We start from the raw sequence: 19,423 nt of genomic DNA, 5'->3' as shown, positions 1-19,423 counted from the left end.
TCAGCTCAAAAATGTGATTACGTAATACTTGAACAACTTTACCTAATGGAAGAAAGTAAATTAGTATTTAACATGTGTTTTCATTTTAAGCAGTTCAAAGATTCTCGTAATTTAGTAGCGTCCCGGATTTTCATTTCTGAAATATGGAAACCCTAGTTTTGCCTCCAACTCCGCATACTTTATGCATATGATATTTACAAACTGGTCCATAGATGTGAGAAATGTAAGGCAATACGAAGTGAATATGTGGAGAAAGGCAGGTTCATGGACTAAATTGAAGATTTCTTGCTCATCTCTCTCAGAGTGAGGGTTAAAGCTTTTTTTACATTCCCTCGTATTAAAGTAGATCAAATATACATATCTCTTCAGTCAATATTAGCATTAAGTGTACGCTAAACATTATCACTTTATTGTGGTTGTATTCTCACGTGAACATGGTCTGATAATGTACTGCTTTACCTGAATTTCTCTTCTGATAAGAAACATCACACTGGATTCCGGCAATATATAACGATTGCGCCGATAGTTGGTCGGAACGATAAGATAAAGAATCATAATTCCACAACTTAACGTTGTTAAAAAGACTTATCTCATATAGTCTCAACTCAATTCAACTCCAACCAATCAAGACTCTGTAAACTGGTACATATTCCGTATCCACAAGTAGCGTAGCTAGGATTATTTTAGTAGGGAAGCTATTAGGGGGCGACTAAAATTTTGAGAGAGCCCATTCGTATTTACAAAAAAAAAAAAAAAAAAAAAAAAAAAAAAAAAAAAAAAAAAAAAAAACTGGAAACACTTTTTGCTCATCTCAAAGATTGAAACTTTTTGGACTAGTCGTAGTAGCGAGCGCATTAAAAGAAATGAGGTACTTATGAATATCTAATACTTTTTGAAGTGACATCAATTAATCTACTGAAAGTTATCCAAAAATACTTAATTCTTAGTAATGTAATTTCTTAACCCCTTACCTTTTATCCAATGGTGCTATTCTTATTTTATTAACAACCGGTTATCTCTCTCTCTCTCTCTCTATATATATATATATATATATATATATATATATATATATATATATATATATATATATATATATATGTGTGTGTGTGTGTGTGTGTGTGTACGAGGCGTATTCCAGAAGTAAGGGCCGTCGTCATATAGTGAAATAGGGCGTGCAGCACTAACGACGGACTATTGACGAAGCCACTGCAGTGGTTGTCTTGAGTCAGTAGGAGTTTGGTAACCGTGGAAGGCAGATCGCAATGCCCGCGAGAATTGTTTCGTGCGCGGCGTGATACAATTTTTGCTTGCAAAAGGAACTTCTGCTGCTGATATCCATCGGGAATAGTGCCTAGTGTATATACCTACAGTAATGAGTGCAGAAAAGGTTTGCAAATGGTGTCGCGAGTTTCAAAATGGTCGCACCAACGAGCAGGATGAAGATCGGAGAGGCAGGCCTAGTGTTCGGACGGATGACCTCGTGGGGCAAGTGAACCAAAAACTGTGAAGTGATCGGCAATTTACGATCAGTGCACTGGCACATGACTTTCCCCACGTTGCACGAATCACCATCTACAGGATTGTCACAGAAACGCTTGGATATCACAAGTTGAGTTCAAAGTGGGTGTCGACGAAAATGCTAAGAGACCAACACAAAGAGCAACGAATGTGCAGTGCCCGACAGTTTTTGGATCGCTATCGAAAACGGGGTGATGATTTGTTTTCACACATTGTGACGGGCGACGAGACGTAGATCTCGTACACCAACGGTGAATCCTAACAACAGTCCATGCAGTGGCACCATTCATTTCCCCCCCAAACCAAACATGTTTAAGCAATCGCCGCACTCGAGTCGCAAACTGATGGCTACCGTCTTTTGGAACGACAAGGGTGTCCTGTTGGTTGATTTCTTGGAACGTGGGACAACAGTTACAGCTGACGTGTAGTGCGACACGCTCACCAAACTGCAACGTGCGATTCAAAATCGACGCCACAGGAAACTGTTGTCCGCAATCATCCTCGTTCATGACAACGCGTGTCCTCATACCGCTGCAGTCATAGAGAAGAAGATACAAGAGTATCGTTAGGACCTGTTTGACCACCCTTCATACAGTCCCAACCTTGCTCCCAACGATTACTTCCTCTTCTTGCATTTGAAACAGTGACTTGGTGGACAACGGTTTGAAAACGACGAGGATCTCAAGACTGCCGTTGTCAACTGGTTCCAATCTAAGACGGCAAACTTCTATTCAGAGGGTTTACGGAAAATGGTGCAGCGTTACGAAAAGTGTTTGGAACGGCATGTGATTATGTGGGAAAATGAAGTAACTAACTTAGTATGCACCTATTTCTGTCAATAAATCCCATTCCACACGAGAGTCTGTTTTTAAATCATCAAACGGCCCTTACTTTTGGAATACGCCTCCTATATATATATATATATATGTGTGTGTGTGTGTGTGTGTGTGTGTATGTATACAGGGCCGGATTTAGGGAGGTGCAAAGGTGCACATGTACCCCCCTCCATTGTTAATATACACTATCTAAAATGAGAAGCTAGCAGAGAAAATAGCAACACATTCCGAAACTTTCTGTCTTCATGTCTGTGTTTAGGGATTAAAAGAAAGCAGAACTTTGCAAAAGCAATAGTTTAAGTCGATTTTCTGAAAGTTGAAGGAAAGGATTTACAAATATATATATATAAAACATTTGTCAAGTATGGAAGAAAACAGAAGCCAGGAGGAGAGAAGAACACTTTTTCCTGCATTCTACTTGCGACCTTCTTTATAATATTTTCTTCCGTTCTATGCATCAGTGTTGTCAGAGGTAAAGAATATTGTCACATGTCAGTTTGAAGAGTTTCAACATGGTTGGTTATTTTGATACTTATTGGTGCACTCCCCTCAGACAATCCTGGTTCTGGCCCTGTGTGCACCCCTCTCAGACAATCCTGGATCCGGCCCTGTTTATATATAGGGTGGCCCATTTTAATGTTTCCACGGAAATATCTCGAAAACGGTTAAACATAAATGAACTGAACAAAAACTCAAACAGAAAATATCATGGGGCAAATCGAATGGTGATGTCGCGGTGCCAATCAGAGCCGCTGTTTAAGGGGGCCCCGGGCCAAATTTTAAAATTTTAAATAGAAACATGGTTTTCCAATGGTTTTCAGTCATTATGTAAATAAAAAACAATATTTTAGGCAACATACCCTCACTGCATTTCAACATTTAGATAGCCGGTATGTTGAGTCAAAATCGTAATAAAACATACCGCCTCTGCTTCCCCCCCGCTTCGAACACTGGAGAGGTATGAGGCTTTTCTGCTCTACTTTACACGGTGGCCAGAACATACGAGCACTAAAAGTCAATACACACAGTCCATTTCTTGATCTGTTGTGTTGATATTTTTAAAGGGATTATTGTGATTTGAAGTGAAAAATCACACACACACATACACACACACACACACACACACTCTCTCTCTCTCTCTCTCTCTCTCTCTCTCTCTCTCTCTCTCTCGCACACACACGTAATGCTTTCCGATATTAGAAGGACTACATAAGTGTCAAAACTTTGTAGAAGAAAAGTGGACTAATATTGTATTTAATAAAACAACAGAAACAGCTGTCTGTTTGTCACATTTTAGACATTATTAGCATTTCAAGTCCTTTTTTAGAAATCGGACAATAAATAAGAAACATAAAAGTGGTCGATTACAAATTTGGTGACAAATAACAATACCCGGAGTTGAATGTGGTTTAACGCTCAAACTCACCAATAGTTTGAACTATAGTCAATTCACACTCATATTTTTCAAAAAGTAGCTATCTAATGATAAAATTCACGAAAAACGAGGGCGACACGCTGGTGATAGTTTGAAAGAAAAGGTGGATATCGTCTTCATAAAATTTGATGAAAACACTTTCACTCTTAACAATTTTAGAAGTATGAAACCGATAGCGGAAATAATATACATTTATTCCATGAAGGAGAAGGAAGTCTTGTAAAATAAAGTAAACGGGTTCATAGCCTTGAGATTAATGTGAGAAAGGACACAAGATGGTAGTAGCGCATTCATCACACTTGGCTAGTATGTTGAAAATGCCAGTAGATGGAGCAGCTGTATTTTAGCAGAAGCAGAAGCAAAGCGAGGGAGAAGGGGAAGTTGTCACAAGATAACCGCAAAATTAGAAAGGGTGTGTGTTTTATTAGCTAAACGGCATTTACTACAAGAAGAAAGTAGGACATAGCATAGAGTGAGTGAGATATAGTGTGGAGACGTGTGTTAGTTTCGCATTGTAAGAAGTTGAAGGTATGATTAGCGATATTGCAGTTTCCTTTATGTCCGGGAGGATAGAAGCATACCATGCTTTTTGTTTTAGAAAGTACTGACTTCACTCTTTATTTTTGTTGTCTTAATTAATTTTACATTAAGATATCAGAGCAAAAACATTCTATGACATTTTAAATATTGACATGATGTTAGTACATTATTATGATGTGTAATTGCTAATATTCCAATGCAATTTGCCTTGCACTTTGTAATCGCACTGATTTTACTTGCTTATGCATTATAGCTTGTTTTTCATAAGAGATCTTGATACTTTGATGTTCTTTTGTTTTAATTAATATATGTTCTTTTGAAATATAAAAGTAGCAACTAGTTCGACCAAAATTTATAAATCCTAATGAAAGACTGTAACTGAATTCATACGGAGTGACTCATGTATTTATCTCATACTTGTATGATATTCGATGAAGTGCAAAGGGAACATATTAAGAAGGTAATAGTTAAGAACAGCTACTTCTCATCTCCCGTGCAGGAGGATACATCTTACTGTAGCACTACCTAAACACCCTAAGTACAAGGGCAAGAATTCAGTCTATTACCTACTTTTTAACATCCTAGGTAGTCAATGAATAATTCCTGAAAGTATGGCGTTTCTCGTCCTTCCCTAAATGGGAAGTACGGCTCCTTAACTATAACCATTAAGAATATGGGTAGGTTAGGTTTCTTTCACTTACTTAGTATGGGTTAACTTTACAATGCCCGCTGCAGCTGGTATACTGGGCAATGTTTAGCAGAATGGGTCCAGCATAATATTTGAGAAAATGATAAAATTTCGCTTATTTCTATTAATATTAGGTTAGATTAGATTTGATTATGTTAGGTGTAAGTACTTGCATCTTCCATTTCTCCTGTAAATTTTCAATTTTTTACGTACTTCTAACCCCCTTCTGCTAAATATATACCAGTATACTCACTCAGAAACGTTACACTATTAATTTTATGAAAATGGATCAAAACTTCCCTAACTTTAAGCTAACCCATTTCTACCCCTACCATACTTATCCCTCTATTTTACTCTACTCTATCGTACTATATTCTACTATACCCTATTAAAACGGCCTTACTTATCGATGTGCAGCTGGAGCGTGTATTGTAAAGTTTACGCCTTAGTATATAGGTTTGACCCGGCGTTATCGGACCTGAACCTTTTACTTTCAATAATCATATGTCTTCTTTGGCTGAAAGTGTATTACCGTCGAACGTTATAATAATAATAATAATAAAAAAGCACAATTGTTTGTAAGATATAATAATTCACACACACTCAAAAGAGAGAAACTTTCTATACAGACGGTATTCTTCAAATTAAAGTATTAAGATAAAACTCGTAGCTATAATTAATGTATGATTCATAACTTTAAATAACATTGACTCTAATTAGTTCTCCCGTCAGCGTCGTAATAGTCCGTGCTGTGCCTGCCTTCGCTCGCTCTAAACTTGGTAAGCTGCTTGTAAGTTTCACCATGGCTCTAGTGGCGGTAAAAAAACACCTGGCTTGGCATTGTATTTTTTAATTCTGCTTGTCTGTATTTGCTCGCTCAGTTTTCCATACTTCCTGATGAGCGACAAAACATATCTTCTATTGCGCGTATTCGTAGTAAAATTGGAAAGTCTGCCATACAGTGAGAGTTTTTATGCAAGTAAAGTCGATTTTATGTGTATGGTCATTGACTTAATGCGCTGATAGAATACAAGTTCTGGGAACCGTAGGATAGATTTTATTGAAGTAGCACTATATTTGTACTCATTGTGTGTTGGTTTTACATCAAATTTTGTACGGATTGCTGAGATTGGGAAGATCTACAATAAAATGGTCGAAGAGATTTAACGCAAGCTGCATAGGTTAGAAATACTATGAGTTTTGTTAGCTTCATTTCCTTGTAATTCTAATGTACAAAAGAGAAACACTGCAGAGTATACACGCTTGAACAAACAACTGTAGTCTATTCACTCGAAGGTAGATTTTTCTGATAGTACCTTCACATCTACCCATTAAAATTTTACGTATTCAGTCACATTAAATCCCAGTGGATGTAATTGAACAATAAGAAAGCAAGGAGTTTTTATTATTATTATTTAAATTGAGCATAAAAGTTGCTGTAAACAGGAACATCACTAAACAGTCTTCCTTCGTGCAAGATAAAGGACCTTTCTCTTTAGGACCTCTTTAGCTTGGTAACCTGAAACTTCACTGATGACGCTGTTAGATTTCCTTTCCTAAATCACTTTCTTCTTCCCCTTGTTTCAGGGTTTCCATTCCAGATAGTCACAAATTAGCACTGTTAGGAGCGTAGCAAGAGCCAAGATAGCAACTTCTGGAATTTCATATTCGAAACTTTGTTTTGTAATTTCCCAGATTTTTATTTATTTAAGTCCGATTTAAAGTACTCGCTGAGCAAAACAATACGTTTATTCTAAAAGTTATTAACGTGTAACAGTTTCGCCAATTATTCGCTTGGCTTCATCAGACACTATCTATCCAAGGCAAGTGGATAACTGTTACACGTTCATAATTTTTACAGTAAACGTATTGTTTTGCTCAGCGAGTACTTTAAATTTCATTTAAGTCTACTAAAAGCAAAGCTTCTGCATGAAAAATTTTATAAGTTCGATGTTAGTGCATGGCTTCGCGAAATTTTGGAGGCTATAGTGATATCACTCGACATTCGTCTTAATCCGTTCCAGACCCTTGGACTTATATCAAACAGGACGTGTACTAAACCAATTTTTCCCATAAGGACTAAAGGGAAAATTATAGAATAGAATATTTCTGTTGTCGTTAAGCCTATGTTTAGGAAATGGACGTCAAAGGATTGTATATGCATGATTTAAAATATTAAACGAGCAACTTTCATACTTTACAATATATACATATACAGTATATTACAATAAATTTCATCTTCAAAGATATCACTAGTTGACAAATAATTTTTGCGCTTCAAAAAATTCATTAATATAAAAAGGCTATGCCACTAGACCTTTACACACCTTAGCTTTAAATTTCTCAATAGGCAAATAATACATATAAGTTGGTAACATATTCATAAAATGTATACCAGCAATAATATAACTGTCTTTAACTTTAGATGATCTACTATAAGGTGTTCCAATGAAAAAAAGTATTATTATTGGTATATTATAGATTAATAATTTTGTATAAAATACAGTTAAACGCTGCTTAACACTAAAATACGTTCAAAAATATAGAAGCATATAGATGATGTAAGTGCAAATTTAATCTCTCTTTACCGTACTGAAAAGATTCAAAGATCCTTTCGGTGTTTCTGTTTCGATTTGCAATTTAGAGCAGGCAGTTATGATTATAATTAGTTAGTCTAAAAAGTATTGAGCCTTCTGCGCATGAGATTCTGTCAAAGTGTCTCAAATCCCAGAGTATATGAGTCCGAGCGGATCAGACCTAATGCCATTTGACAGCTGAAGCTAGGAGATGTCCAAAAAATGTTGGAATTCTTATAATAAGACTAAGGTATTGCGCTCTGAAGATGAGTGAACTTTGCGTAAAACTGCGCTACATTTTACGATTTTATTTCAATAAAGATGCAAATGCTATACAGAACAATGAACGAATTTATATTTGTTTATAGGCAAAATACGTTATCAAAAACAACCACCAAGAGATGGTTGAGTCGCTTTTGTTCAGAAAATTTTGATGTCTAAGATGCTCCTCGCAGTGGGCGACCAATCACAGCTAAAGTCTAGCAATAGGCACATGTAAGCAGTGATGATCTATACATTCATCACCAAGCAGTCTTAAATCATTTGGAGAAAACTGGCTACAGAAAGAAGCTCAACGTTTGGGTGCCATATGATCTGACTCAAAAACATTTACTTGATCGAATTTCTGTCAGCGAATCTCCACTGAAACGTAAAGAACTCTATTATTATACCGCATTGACTTGATCCCTAGTCTTCCGTTGCAAGCGCTGCTATCGTCTGAAGGAATTCCACTCGCTTTCTCTCGCTTAGCAACAGCTGAACCCGTATTGGCTCAACGCGAGGGTGTGCGCTTTAGGTCGCATTTTTGCCATGGCTCAAGACATTTTGGCAGCACAATAGCCATTCTGAAGTAGATGCTCACGAGTGTTGAAAAGTGGATAACCTATTACGATGTTGTGCGAAATGATTCGTGATTGAAATGAGAAGCAGCTCCACAGCCTGTGGTAAAGCCCATACTGACGCCTAGGAAAGTTATGCTGTACGTTTGATGGGATTTAGAAGGATATCGTGTATCATAAGCTTCTAACACCATGCAGAACGGTAGACTCGGGCCTTTACTCGCGACAGTTAGGGCGATTATACTTTGCAATTCGAAAGAAGCAGGTAAAACTGGGCAACAGAAAGGGTGTGTATACCGCATTGACAATGTCAGTCAGCATGCATCTTTAACAACCCGTCAGAAATTGAGAGAACTTAACTGAGATGTTTTAATGCTTCCACCGTATAGCTCGAATCTGGCAGTTTCATTATCATCATTTGTTTCAGTCTTTGCAGAAATTACTTAATGTGTTAAGTTATTTTCAAATGAGGCCTTTTAAAACTACGTGTCCCAATTTTTGACTACAAATTACAGCTCATCGAGCAAAATGGTTCATATGTGGTTTCATAATTTTATTTTCAAATCACAAATGTATTCTCAATTTTGACCTCCAAAGGCTCAATACTTTTTAGTCAACCGAATTCACCGGTCAACAATTTTATGTAGGCCCTATATATATATTGAACAGAAACCCAAGTATGAGTTTTTATGAGTATGAATAGAGTCTTTATAGGTCTCGACGCGCTGAACATGAATATCACCGTTAAAATTGTCTCGTAGCTCAGGGTTATGAGTAAATCGGGACTTCACGTTTCACATATATTGCTACCGTAATCAATAGGATATATTCATTAACTGAACTTACCTGGTTTATACGTGACGTTTCTTTGCTTTCTTGTGGGTGGTGTCTGGAGCATCTCTCTAGCATCCAGCAGAAATCAGCCAACATAGCAATAGTCCAGTCCTGTATACCGCTGTTCCATGAGAGAAATTTCCTGGTGGAACTGCTCGCCGTCCTAATTATTGCATGCACCACAGTTCTCTGGGAACACGTCGGTGTGGGAGTAAAGAAAGTGCATCTGCAGTGCCATGCTGCAATGACCTTTATAAGCATGATTAAGTTCGTCCACAAAGTCCCTGTTTCGGCTCTACAGATCCCCAAGAAGGATGTAGTCACATTGCGAAAATATCGCCACGCATGCAGCTGATCAGGGGTTAGAGTGGACTTAAAGTGTGTGTGCGTATCTGTGGACCAATGAATATCCCCTTTGTCATCTCTGTGCCGAGTCGTGAAAACTTCTTGCACAAACACTGAAATGCTGCTTCGTTCATGTGCACAGCCTCAACATATGCTGTCATCAGTCCCAACTTAATATGCAATTGTGGGAGAACAATTTTGTCCGAATTCACTAGAGGTTCTCCGGCAATATTTTTTTACCCAGGCACCAGAACTGTTGCATGGAGACCATTCCTTCTGTGTGTAGTGCTTTAATTTTGCGCGACTGTTCCATTCACACAGATAGCAGCAATATTTAGTGTAACCCTCTTAGAAACCCAACAACATCGCAATGACTTTGTAATCTCCATATACTAGCCACCCATGCGTATTGGTGTAACTTCCTTTCGCTAAGGCATCATATGCAACAGGGATGGATGGCCTTTCATTACTATTGTAACAGTACTGCTTTCGGATTTATTTTTGAGTCATTTATAAAGTCTCCACTCGTCTGGTTTGTAGTTAATGTTACTGCGGAATGTAATACCGCCTTCAGTACTGAAATGACGTTTATATATATATATATATATATATATATATATATATATATATATATATATATATATATATATATATGTATTACGCTCCCGAAACACAGCCATACGTGCTATGTCAGCGAGGAGATTCCACTGCTTCACTTGTGAGGCCAGGGGTTCGGCTTTACTCTTTGGAAGATCTAAATCCCTAATCAGATCACTTGAGTTTACACTGTGTGGTTCTCTAGATGACGATGTTGGTATAAATGTAGTGTGTGTCGGTTCGCTATCGCTGCTTGATGGTACTACATGTGAGGAACAGGAACTGACAGTCCTTCGCCATGAGCCACAAGACGAATGACAGATGGAATGTCAGGGTATTGAATATTCTTTCCTCTTGGTATTGACTCCTTTCTTGAAGGGAGATATACAAAAATAGCAATCCGGTGCATGATTTCTGGATTCATGCCAAACAGCACACCAAACTTCACGGAGACGTTTTTACTTTGCATCCAAGGATTCAGCATAGACGAACAAGAGGTGCATTGCACATGTAGAGCTCATGATTTCTCTTGATCTCCAACTCGACATCCGAAATACAAGACATATGCTTGTTTCACTGCTTTAGTCAATGGTCGCTTTATAGAACCACAAATAACATATGCACCAGAGCTGCAGTCGAGGGTAAACGGTGGTATACGGCGAATACCTTTTGCTTAATGGTAGTCATTAGAGTGTACCTTCTGCTTTAAAGCGTATAGTACTTTCTACTTTAGTTTCGTTTATATTTATTTATTTAATTGGGCCATGACTCCAATGATAACCCGGCGTTGGGATGTGGCGCCTCCATCTCCCCCTTTTCGGAACTGCAGTCAGCCTGGTGCTCCAGGTTGGGTGTTGTGCCGGGCCGATCACCCGGCATATAAAAACCTGGGATCGAGCACAGTAGAAAGATAAGCCTCGGATGCGGACTGCTCTTTTTGAATGGCCTGTTTATGATAAATGGATAAATTTGTGGTTGTAGGAGACATGGACGCATTTAAGAGCCATGGGTGGAGGAGTCATTTATATTTTAATTGAATTAATACATGCATTTTCATTTTTAAAAAAATGCCTTCTATGTCTTTATGACAATCATAGGTGATCACAAAACAGCGTATACCCTCTGAAAATTTTAGGACTACAGCACTGATATGCACAAATGTAACAAAAGTTATCAAGTTTGTTACTGCAAGTGCGGGACATCTTTCTGAAAATGTACATGCGCACAATAACACAATTCTTCAATTTCAGCACATAACTTCACATACATTCACTGTCAACCGCCACGACATTCGTTCCAGTAACAAGTGAAGTAACGCAGCACAAGAGCACGGAGTAGTTACCAACGGCAATTAGAATCGCATCTGGTTTCTACATTCGACAATGCTCACATGACTGGAAGGTGCGCACATGACTCATGGTGTAAAGCAGTGTTGGCAAATTGTACTGGAAGTGTCCAATCTCACTCCCTTTCGGCAGAGGAAGCGTTGTCACAGTGCTTTTGCATGTAGTTCCATAAGTGTGACTGCAAAACGTAAACACCATATTAATTCGTAACTCAGAGCTAGTGTTGTAAAAAACGTTTTTTTTTTTTTTCTGTGAAGTTTTTTTTTCAATGAAAACATCGTTCTTTTTCATTTTTTTTTTCAAATGTCTGTTTTTTCTTTCTGGAAACTATTATTTATTGATTTATGTTGCAGCTTATTGAAATAATCAACAAAACTTGAGTCGAAGCCCTCGTAACTTACAAATCATTTGTTTCTTTGTACCTATATACTAGCAAAATTGTGTGATTGCGAACCCAGGTCATTTTTGGCTTTTTCCTACATTTTCAGTTAGTGGCTTATTGCTCAAAAACCGTTTATTCAATTGATATGGTTGCATTGTTTTTTAGAAAATGGATGTGGCTATTTTTTGGTGTAAGTTACATTGCAGTCTTGGCAACGGGTGGGAAATTATTGAGGGAAATGTAGGTTTGAAAATTTACAAAAAATTCCCTAACCGAATTTCAAAATTCTTTGTATCTAGCACCACTGCTGCCATATGGGTTCAAGTCACCTAAAAAAATTCTTTGGTGTGTTGACAAGGTACAGTGAAATCCTGAAGACGCTGGCTTCCATTCAAAGAGGGGAAACAAAAAATTCTCTTTCATCATACACATGAAATTTTGACACTTTTTACGCCTCGGAAGCAAAAATCAACAAATATGCCGGAGCTACAACTTCTCTAATTGTCCTATTGAAACCTTTTATGCTGCGTTCTGTAAACCAAAGAGAGAGCTTTCAGGTAGTGGTACGTTTGTTTCAATGTAGCCAGCAAGAGGGAAATAATATAGGGGGAAGGGAAATTTTTCCGAAATTTTCACCTAAAATCGGGAATTAATTGTTTTGGCTGGAAACACTGCCATCAGACAGACGAAAACTACCTGAAAATAAACCTTGGTACCCCAAGAATGTATCCTACAAGTATCATAGCGATATCTAACAAAGTAAGCATGAAATTAAAAAAAAAAAATCTCATTCTACCTCAGAAATTCACCATTATCTCGCCATTTACAGAACATGGTTTATTGTAAACCTCAACTGTACTTTCTCTAATTACTCGAGTGAAACTTTTTATGGTGCGCTGTGTAGGCTAAGGACGAGGCTTTTAGACACTGGTATGTTTGTTCGAATGCAACCAACAGGAGGGAAATAATAGAGAGAAAAAGGGGATTTTTCAAAATTTCCACTTAAAATCTAAAATTAAAATTTTCTGTAGCTGGCAACTGCTATCAGACACACACAATCTATCTTAAAATAAGCTTTTTTATCCCTCTAATATATCCTACAAATATTGTAACGATATCTAACAAAGTAAGCATGTCAATAAAAAATATCTCATTCTACCTAAAAAAAAGTCGTTTTTCCACTTAGAGAAGAAGGTCTACTGTAAACCTCAACTCTACTTCCCCTAATTATCTTATTGAAACTTTCTATAGTGCGTTGTGTAGGGCAAAAACGAGACTTTCAGATAGTGATACGTTTGTCCCGAACGTAACAGATTTGTGAAAGCTTAGTAAGGAAAATGACAGTCTCATGTACCTGTGTGAAACTTCAAACATGATGGATGCATTCGCTAAGAATACATGGTGAATAATCATTTAAAAAGTTAAAAGGAAACATTAATGTTAATAGGTAATGTTGAATAAACAACTGGTAGATGGTGATTTTACTTTATGGTATGTGAAGTACTGTACTTTCTCAATTTATAGATGGCAAATGTTCAGCACTATCTACTGATAGTCCTGAAATTAACGGTTGTAATAAAAACAACCGAATGACTAAAGCACATCGCATATTCGCACATAATTTTTGCACTCTTGTATTGCATACATTAGGTTTGCTTTCCTTTTCCGAAGAACTTCCCATATTACATTCCAGGGTACTCTGTAAAAAGCTTTTTTCAGACCAATGAAACATAGGTGCATAGTTTTATTGTATTCGATATCCATCGCGGATATCTGCTTCAAAGTAAATATTGTATCTTGGTGCCTTGAAGCCTCACTGGTTTTCTTCTAGTTGATGTTCAATTTCTTGTCTGTCTGTTTTCAAGATTCTTGCATATATGATCATATTTTTCCTGGTACGCTCAGTAATTGTTATGCATAGTCTGCTGTCTCCTTTCTTATATATATGAATAATAACTATTCTACAGTCCCTGGGAATCTTTTTGTATTTCCAAGCTAGTCGGATTGTATGTAATAGTACTTTTTTGGCCCTGTTTCTCTCATTCATTTGATCATTTCAAGTGTTATTATATTATGACTAGCTGCTTTCCCAATTTTTACCTTCCTCCTTATGTTTTTTTTCAACTCTTGTTCCGTAATTGTATCTTCATCGTCTTGTAGTGCCAAACTTGAATTTTGTGTTTCTGGATCTTCGTTACACGGGTCTGTTACTCTCTTCTAATAATACGGTGAAATATTCCTTTGATCTGTTCACATTGTCTACTTTCTTTGTTAGTAGTTTTCCGTTTTTATCTTTGATATGTTGTATTGCGCATTCTTTGTCCTTTCTCAGGCTCTTCACTATTCTGTAAAATAATGTTTTCTTTGCTGTTGGTTACATGATGTTGCCAAATTCTTTCCACGATCTTTTCTTCGCTCGTTGTACTTTTCTTATGTTTGTTGTCTTCGGAATTTGTAGTGTTGAGGGTGTTATTTTTTTCCGTTGTCATATATTTTTTCCATGTCTCTTTTCTTCTTTAGTACTTGTTTAACTTATGCGTTCAACCATGGGGATTCTTTTTCTCTTGTGTTCCTGTTTTGTGTTCACCATATGCATCTTCTGCTGAGTTCAGTACCATTTGTTTGAAGATTTTTAGCTTCCTTCTAAATTGCTTGTTTTCCTGTTGTTTTCCTCTTCTATTGCTTCTATCTCTTCCTGAATCAGCTTCTTGAATTTCTCTTTCAGCTCATATTTTCTGTATATTTGCATTATCGTCTGTCTCTTAGTTCTCGTATCATTCTTTGCGGTTTCCGTCATCATTTCCATTGTTAGGAAGTAACGGTCGCTGCCAATTTCGGGACCTTTTCTTACTCGGCCGTCTCTAACATATTTCATTTTATCTTCATTCACAGTTATGTAGCCGATTATTGATTTTTCAGTTCTGAGAGATTTGACTCATAAACATGTGTATTTTCTTGTATGGAAATTTTGTATCGTGATGACTAGGTGTTTGCATTGCATATATTTATCAGTCTTTCTTCATAATCCGAACGAATTTGTTTCCCATGTTTACCAATAACGTTTCGAACTTGTATGTTATTTCCCTATGTTATTTTCTATTCTGGCATTTAGGACTCTCAAAATGATTGTGCTTCCCGTTGTTACCGTCTGTCATGTTCTGTAGCTCTTCGTAGAATTTGTTTCTTTCCATTAATTTCGTCTCCATTAGGTCCGTAAGCTATTACCATATTTGTTCTACTATTCCCGTCTTTTGCACTAACAACGAGAATTCTTTTGTTTATAACTTTCCAGTCTATATGATCATTTATATTTTCTTTTTGTATGACGCAGCCTATTCTTGCTCTACTGTGTGTGCAAGGAAAGGTGGCTTCTGACAATTGGGTAGAGTACATGGAGTATTGGAGGCGCTGTTGCCAGAGGCTCCGCAACAGAGACAGGAGCTCTGGGGACAAACTTAGGACGTTTAACAAGTCGTCTCAACTACCGGTAACAGCGCGGTCAGTGACCTTCGTTGCCTAGCAACAGCATGAAAGAATATTGCTGTGATTGGCGAATAATCCTCTCTCTCGTTTTGTTTACAACATGTGCAGCTATCTGTCAGAAGCCACCTTTCAGCAGCTCGAAAATAGGTCTCTCATTGTTTGGTACTCCACTGTAAAGCAGCATAAATCCACTTTCCAGTATCTCGCAGCTCACCCCTTTGGCCAACTTTACTTTTGTCTTTTTAATTTCTCCTACGAGCTCTACTTCTTTTCCATTCAGGCTTCTTATGTACCAAGTTCCATACCTCATAGTCTGTTTTCCACATCAGTTCTATCCATTCGGCTCTTGCTCTGTCTGCATTAAACGCAACCATTTTTTCCGATGTAGAGGCCTTGGCCCTATGTCCAAACCCCAACCTGGAGGACCAGGTAATTTTCTGTCAGAGTCTTCTTCCCTTTGCCTTTATAGATTCATCTACTCTTCTGTAAGGCAGCAGCGGCTTGGTTGGTTTTGGTCCGCCCCGAGTAATATCCAGTACCCAACACATGTGATGGGCGTTCCCTGATCCTCCACCTGGGGAGGCTCCTGGTGGAAGTTAAACTTCTCCCCCAGGTTTATTATGAACACTTACTAGTTTTAGCATGTCATTTCTTGCCTCAAGAGAAGAGGTTTTTTGCTCTATGTTTACGTACGAAATTTTAAGTACAGAAGCTAATTACTTTAGGACAACAATGTAAACAATATAAACCGAGGGATAATATTCTGATCCAGTTGTATTTCCTTGATTCAGCTCTGTTGCTCGAAGTTATTACAAATTTCCAATTCCATTACCTCTTGCTGTTAAAAAATCCTCGAAAGCATGGTTGCCAGTTTATACTCAGTGAACTTTTTTTTCTCTGATATATGGTATTAATAATTAATCAATAAGCCAGTTAATTTTTGAATTCTGAAAGCCTTTCTTTTTTATGTAACATTTGGAATGAAGTTTAAATTTTAAAAAAATATATCACAACGGAAAGAAATGTTTGTAATAAAACAACGAGTTGTTATTCTCTCTTTAAAAAGATAACCCGCCACACCGCCTCTAAATTTTGCTATTCGCGTATGTGGACGAGTGTGGCCTGCCAAAGACGGAAGTAACGTGCAATAACTAAGGAAGATAGTGTATTATAGTACATGCACAAGATTTTTCCACCTACAGGTGTATATTGCAAATACGTAGACACAGAACATGTTAACATTAGTAATAAGGTGTAAATTGTTTTTCACGTTGAGTTTTCCGCATAAGGAACGTTCAGTTGTGTGATGCATGTCTAGTCTAGCATATTGATTCGCAGTACCATTATTTGTTTTTCTCCAACTACCTTTCTCTACTTCTTAATTCAAGAACTTCAAATCATTTCACTATACTGAGTCATCACCGAAAATGTGACTCCACTAGGATTTACACGTCTTAATAGTCCAACTACGTAAGGGTATTGCTTCCATTTATATTTTTAAATTTCCTTGTGTCAGTTTTAAGGTGTATATTTTTCCATGCATTATATGTAATAAATCGAGGAAATAACCAATTTTATGTCATACTAATTCCTCTAAAGATACGAATTCAGTGGTATACAAAGAGTGAAAAATTACACGGCTGTCCCACGTGTCCGGCTTACCGTGCAGATGCTTAAACCACTACACTATTAATTACGCTTCCTGAACAGCTACATTTTATCTTGAAGTCGGTGTCAAACCACGCAGACTAATGGTCTGTTGTGGTTCTGTCCGTGTGCTCTGAGTGGTTGAACACCAACTTCAAGAGTGATGGCTTTTCAGGGAGATGACTGTATAACACACTATTGAGCCAGAGATCCGATTCGAATTTCGGTCTAGTGGTGCATTTTTCATTCTTTGTATATAATTGTTCCTTGCAGTTAACTTAAAAAGAAAATTGAGATATGCCAGATAGCATTAAATGCATTAAATCATCACATTATTATGTTTTGTTTTATGATTGTGTTAAATCCGAGATAATTATGGATTTTATAGAGTTGAGCATGTTGATAATTTTTTAATAATGTATGAAATTTTTCTTTGCTTTGTTTGTTTTTTTTTTTTTTTTTTTTTTTTTTTAGATTACATGGTGAATAATGGCGCAAGGGAATCCACTAGTTCTTCGTCTAGTCGCATCAGCTATTACCGCTGCTAATCATGCTGGTAGAATAATTCGAGATGTAATGAGTCAAGGAGAACTTGGAATAGTTGAGAAGGTAATTGCTTTAATTAATGAAGAGCTGCTTCTATGTGGTTTCTCTTTCAGGTTCAGTTTATCAGAATTATATAAAACCCGTCTTTTGCAGTAGAGCAAACTATTTTGGAATGTAGATTTTAATTTTAGACTAGTTCATGACCACACTAGATTGATTTAAATGTACTTAGTTTTAAAAATAAAAATGTTTGGTTGAAGTTTAAAAGTGAAGTATTTGGAAATTAAATAAAATGGTATTTTCCATTCATTTTAGAGGTAGCTTAGTGGTAGAGCGCTTACTTCTGGTTCGTTGAGTCCCTGGTTCGATTCCCGGTCAAATAAGTTTGTAAATGGACAGCATCGTGTCTGAGAGTTTTCTTGGGATACTCCCGTTTCCTCCACTTTCTCATTCTACTATAAGCATTCACTTGTCTTAATCATCTGTTTCACTTAGTGTCAAAGGCATAATTGTAGGACGTTGAACTGAAAGATTTCATTTCATTTTCTTTCCATTTATTTTCTTAATATGATTTTTACGTTCCATGGTTTTACCATTTAGGCTGAAGGAGATGAGAATTAAATGACGATAAGTGAGTGAAATGTGAAAAGACAGTAGATTTGAGCCCGGGACAGATACATGTACAGGCTAGTACCTTGGACCACTTGACTATACCAGCCACGAACCAGCATTCCTAAAACTAGCATTATTTCCTAGAAACATGTGGTTTATAGAAGGATCTTGGAAAACCAGAAAAAAGCAATCGTTTAACTGATGAAGAATCGAACGATCTCATATTCGACAATCATTTACCCTATCTTTAGGATCTTATCATCTGGTTACTTTTTTCTTGAGTCGTGATTTAGCAGGTATATTTTGTGTAGGCAATCCACACAACAAGTTGGCATGCAGATAAAAGTTTTTGTTTGTTTGTTTACTTTATACCATAGTGCGAGAAAAGGGTCAGCAATAATTTTTGAAAATCCAAAACGTTGCCTTCCGATGTCATTGTGTGTGTGTGTATGTGTGACGTATGGAAAGAGGGAGAGAGGAGCTGTCTCCCTTTTATTTTTAACGGTTTTCTGTTAAAAGGTCTGTACTGAATGCACATAATCCCTTTGAGATTGATATTCTGCAAACTAAATCTTCAAATAATAACATATGAATTGTGTGAAATGAAACAATTTTACTTAAAAGTTGCGTGTTCTTTTCTTACACTTCAACAAGAAGGTTATAATATAGAGGATATGCTTATAAGTGAAGCTGAGAAACAAGTGAGCATCGCTAAATGTGATTGGCTCTCGTCTTTTCTGCCATTAATGTTCACTCAAAACATTAGGTTCTCCGTATGTTAATATGTAGTGTTATTCTGTTTATTTTATTTATTTTTAAATCTTTGCTTTAACGTTTAAAATGATTCCATGAGACCATACGGGCTCGGATTCATTACCTTTAGCGAGGCATAACGCTCAATATTCTCGTTAAGGCTCGAGCTTATTCTAAGCGAGAAGCATCATAGTCTGTTGGCAAAGCGTAGACTGACGCCCAGGAAGTTATGCTGTACGTTTGGTGGGATTGGAAGGACATCGTACAGCCCGAACTTCTGCTGCCCGCCAGGCAGAATGATAGATTTGGGCTTGTTGACAATTAGAGCGAGTGCATCTAGCAATTCAAAAGAAACTGCCGGAACTGGTCATCAGAAAGTGTACCATATACCACACTGACAATGCCAAATCATGTACGTTCGTCAGAAATTGAGAGAACTTGGCTGG

At 37.2% G+C, this 19,423-nt stretch overlaps 1 protein-coding gene across 3 annotated transcripts in view; it reads left to right on the top strand.

The window, feature by feature from the left end:
• Positions 1–4,051: 4,051 nt before the first annotated feature.
• LOC145664113 (3'(2'),5'-bisphosphate nucleotidase 1) overlaps positions 4,052–19,423 on the top strand; it is a 59,329-nt gene continuing 43,957 nt past the window's right edge. Inside the window, exons 1-2 of one of the 3 annotated variants that reach the window (XM_081730476.1) lie at positions 4,052–4,201; positions 17,541–17,675. In XM_081730476.1, the coding sequence (XP_081586602.1) occupies positions 17,556–17,675 (120 nt within the window). In that variant the 5' untranslated portion in view covers positions 4,052–4,201; positions 17,541–17,555. Of the gene's footprint in view, positions 4,318–17,540; positions 17,676–19,423 lie in introns of all 3 variants that reach the window. The other 2 variants (XM_081730475.1, XM_081730474.1) reach the window with 2 other exon arrangements.

Source organism: Thermobia domestica, chromosome 11 (assembly GCF_964235325.1).
Source record: "Thermobia domestica chromosome 11, izTheDome1.hap1.1, whole genome shotgun sequence".
Classification (NCBI taxonomy): domain Eukaryota; kingdom Metazoa; phylum Arthropoda; class Insecta; order Zygentoma; family Lepismatidae; genus Thermobia; species Thermobia domestica.
The sequence above is the reverse complement of the archived record's forward strand: the minus strand, read 5'-3'. Positions and strand labels throughout refer to the sequence as shown.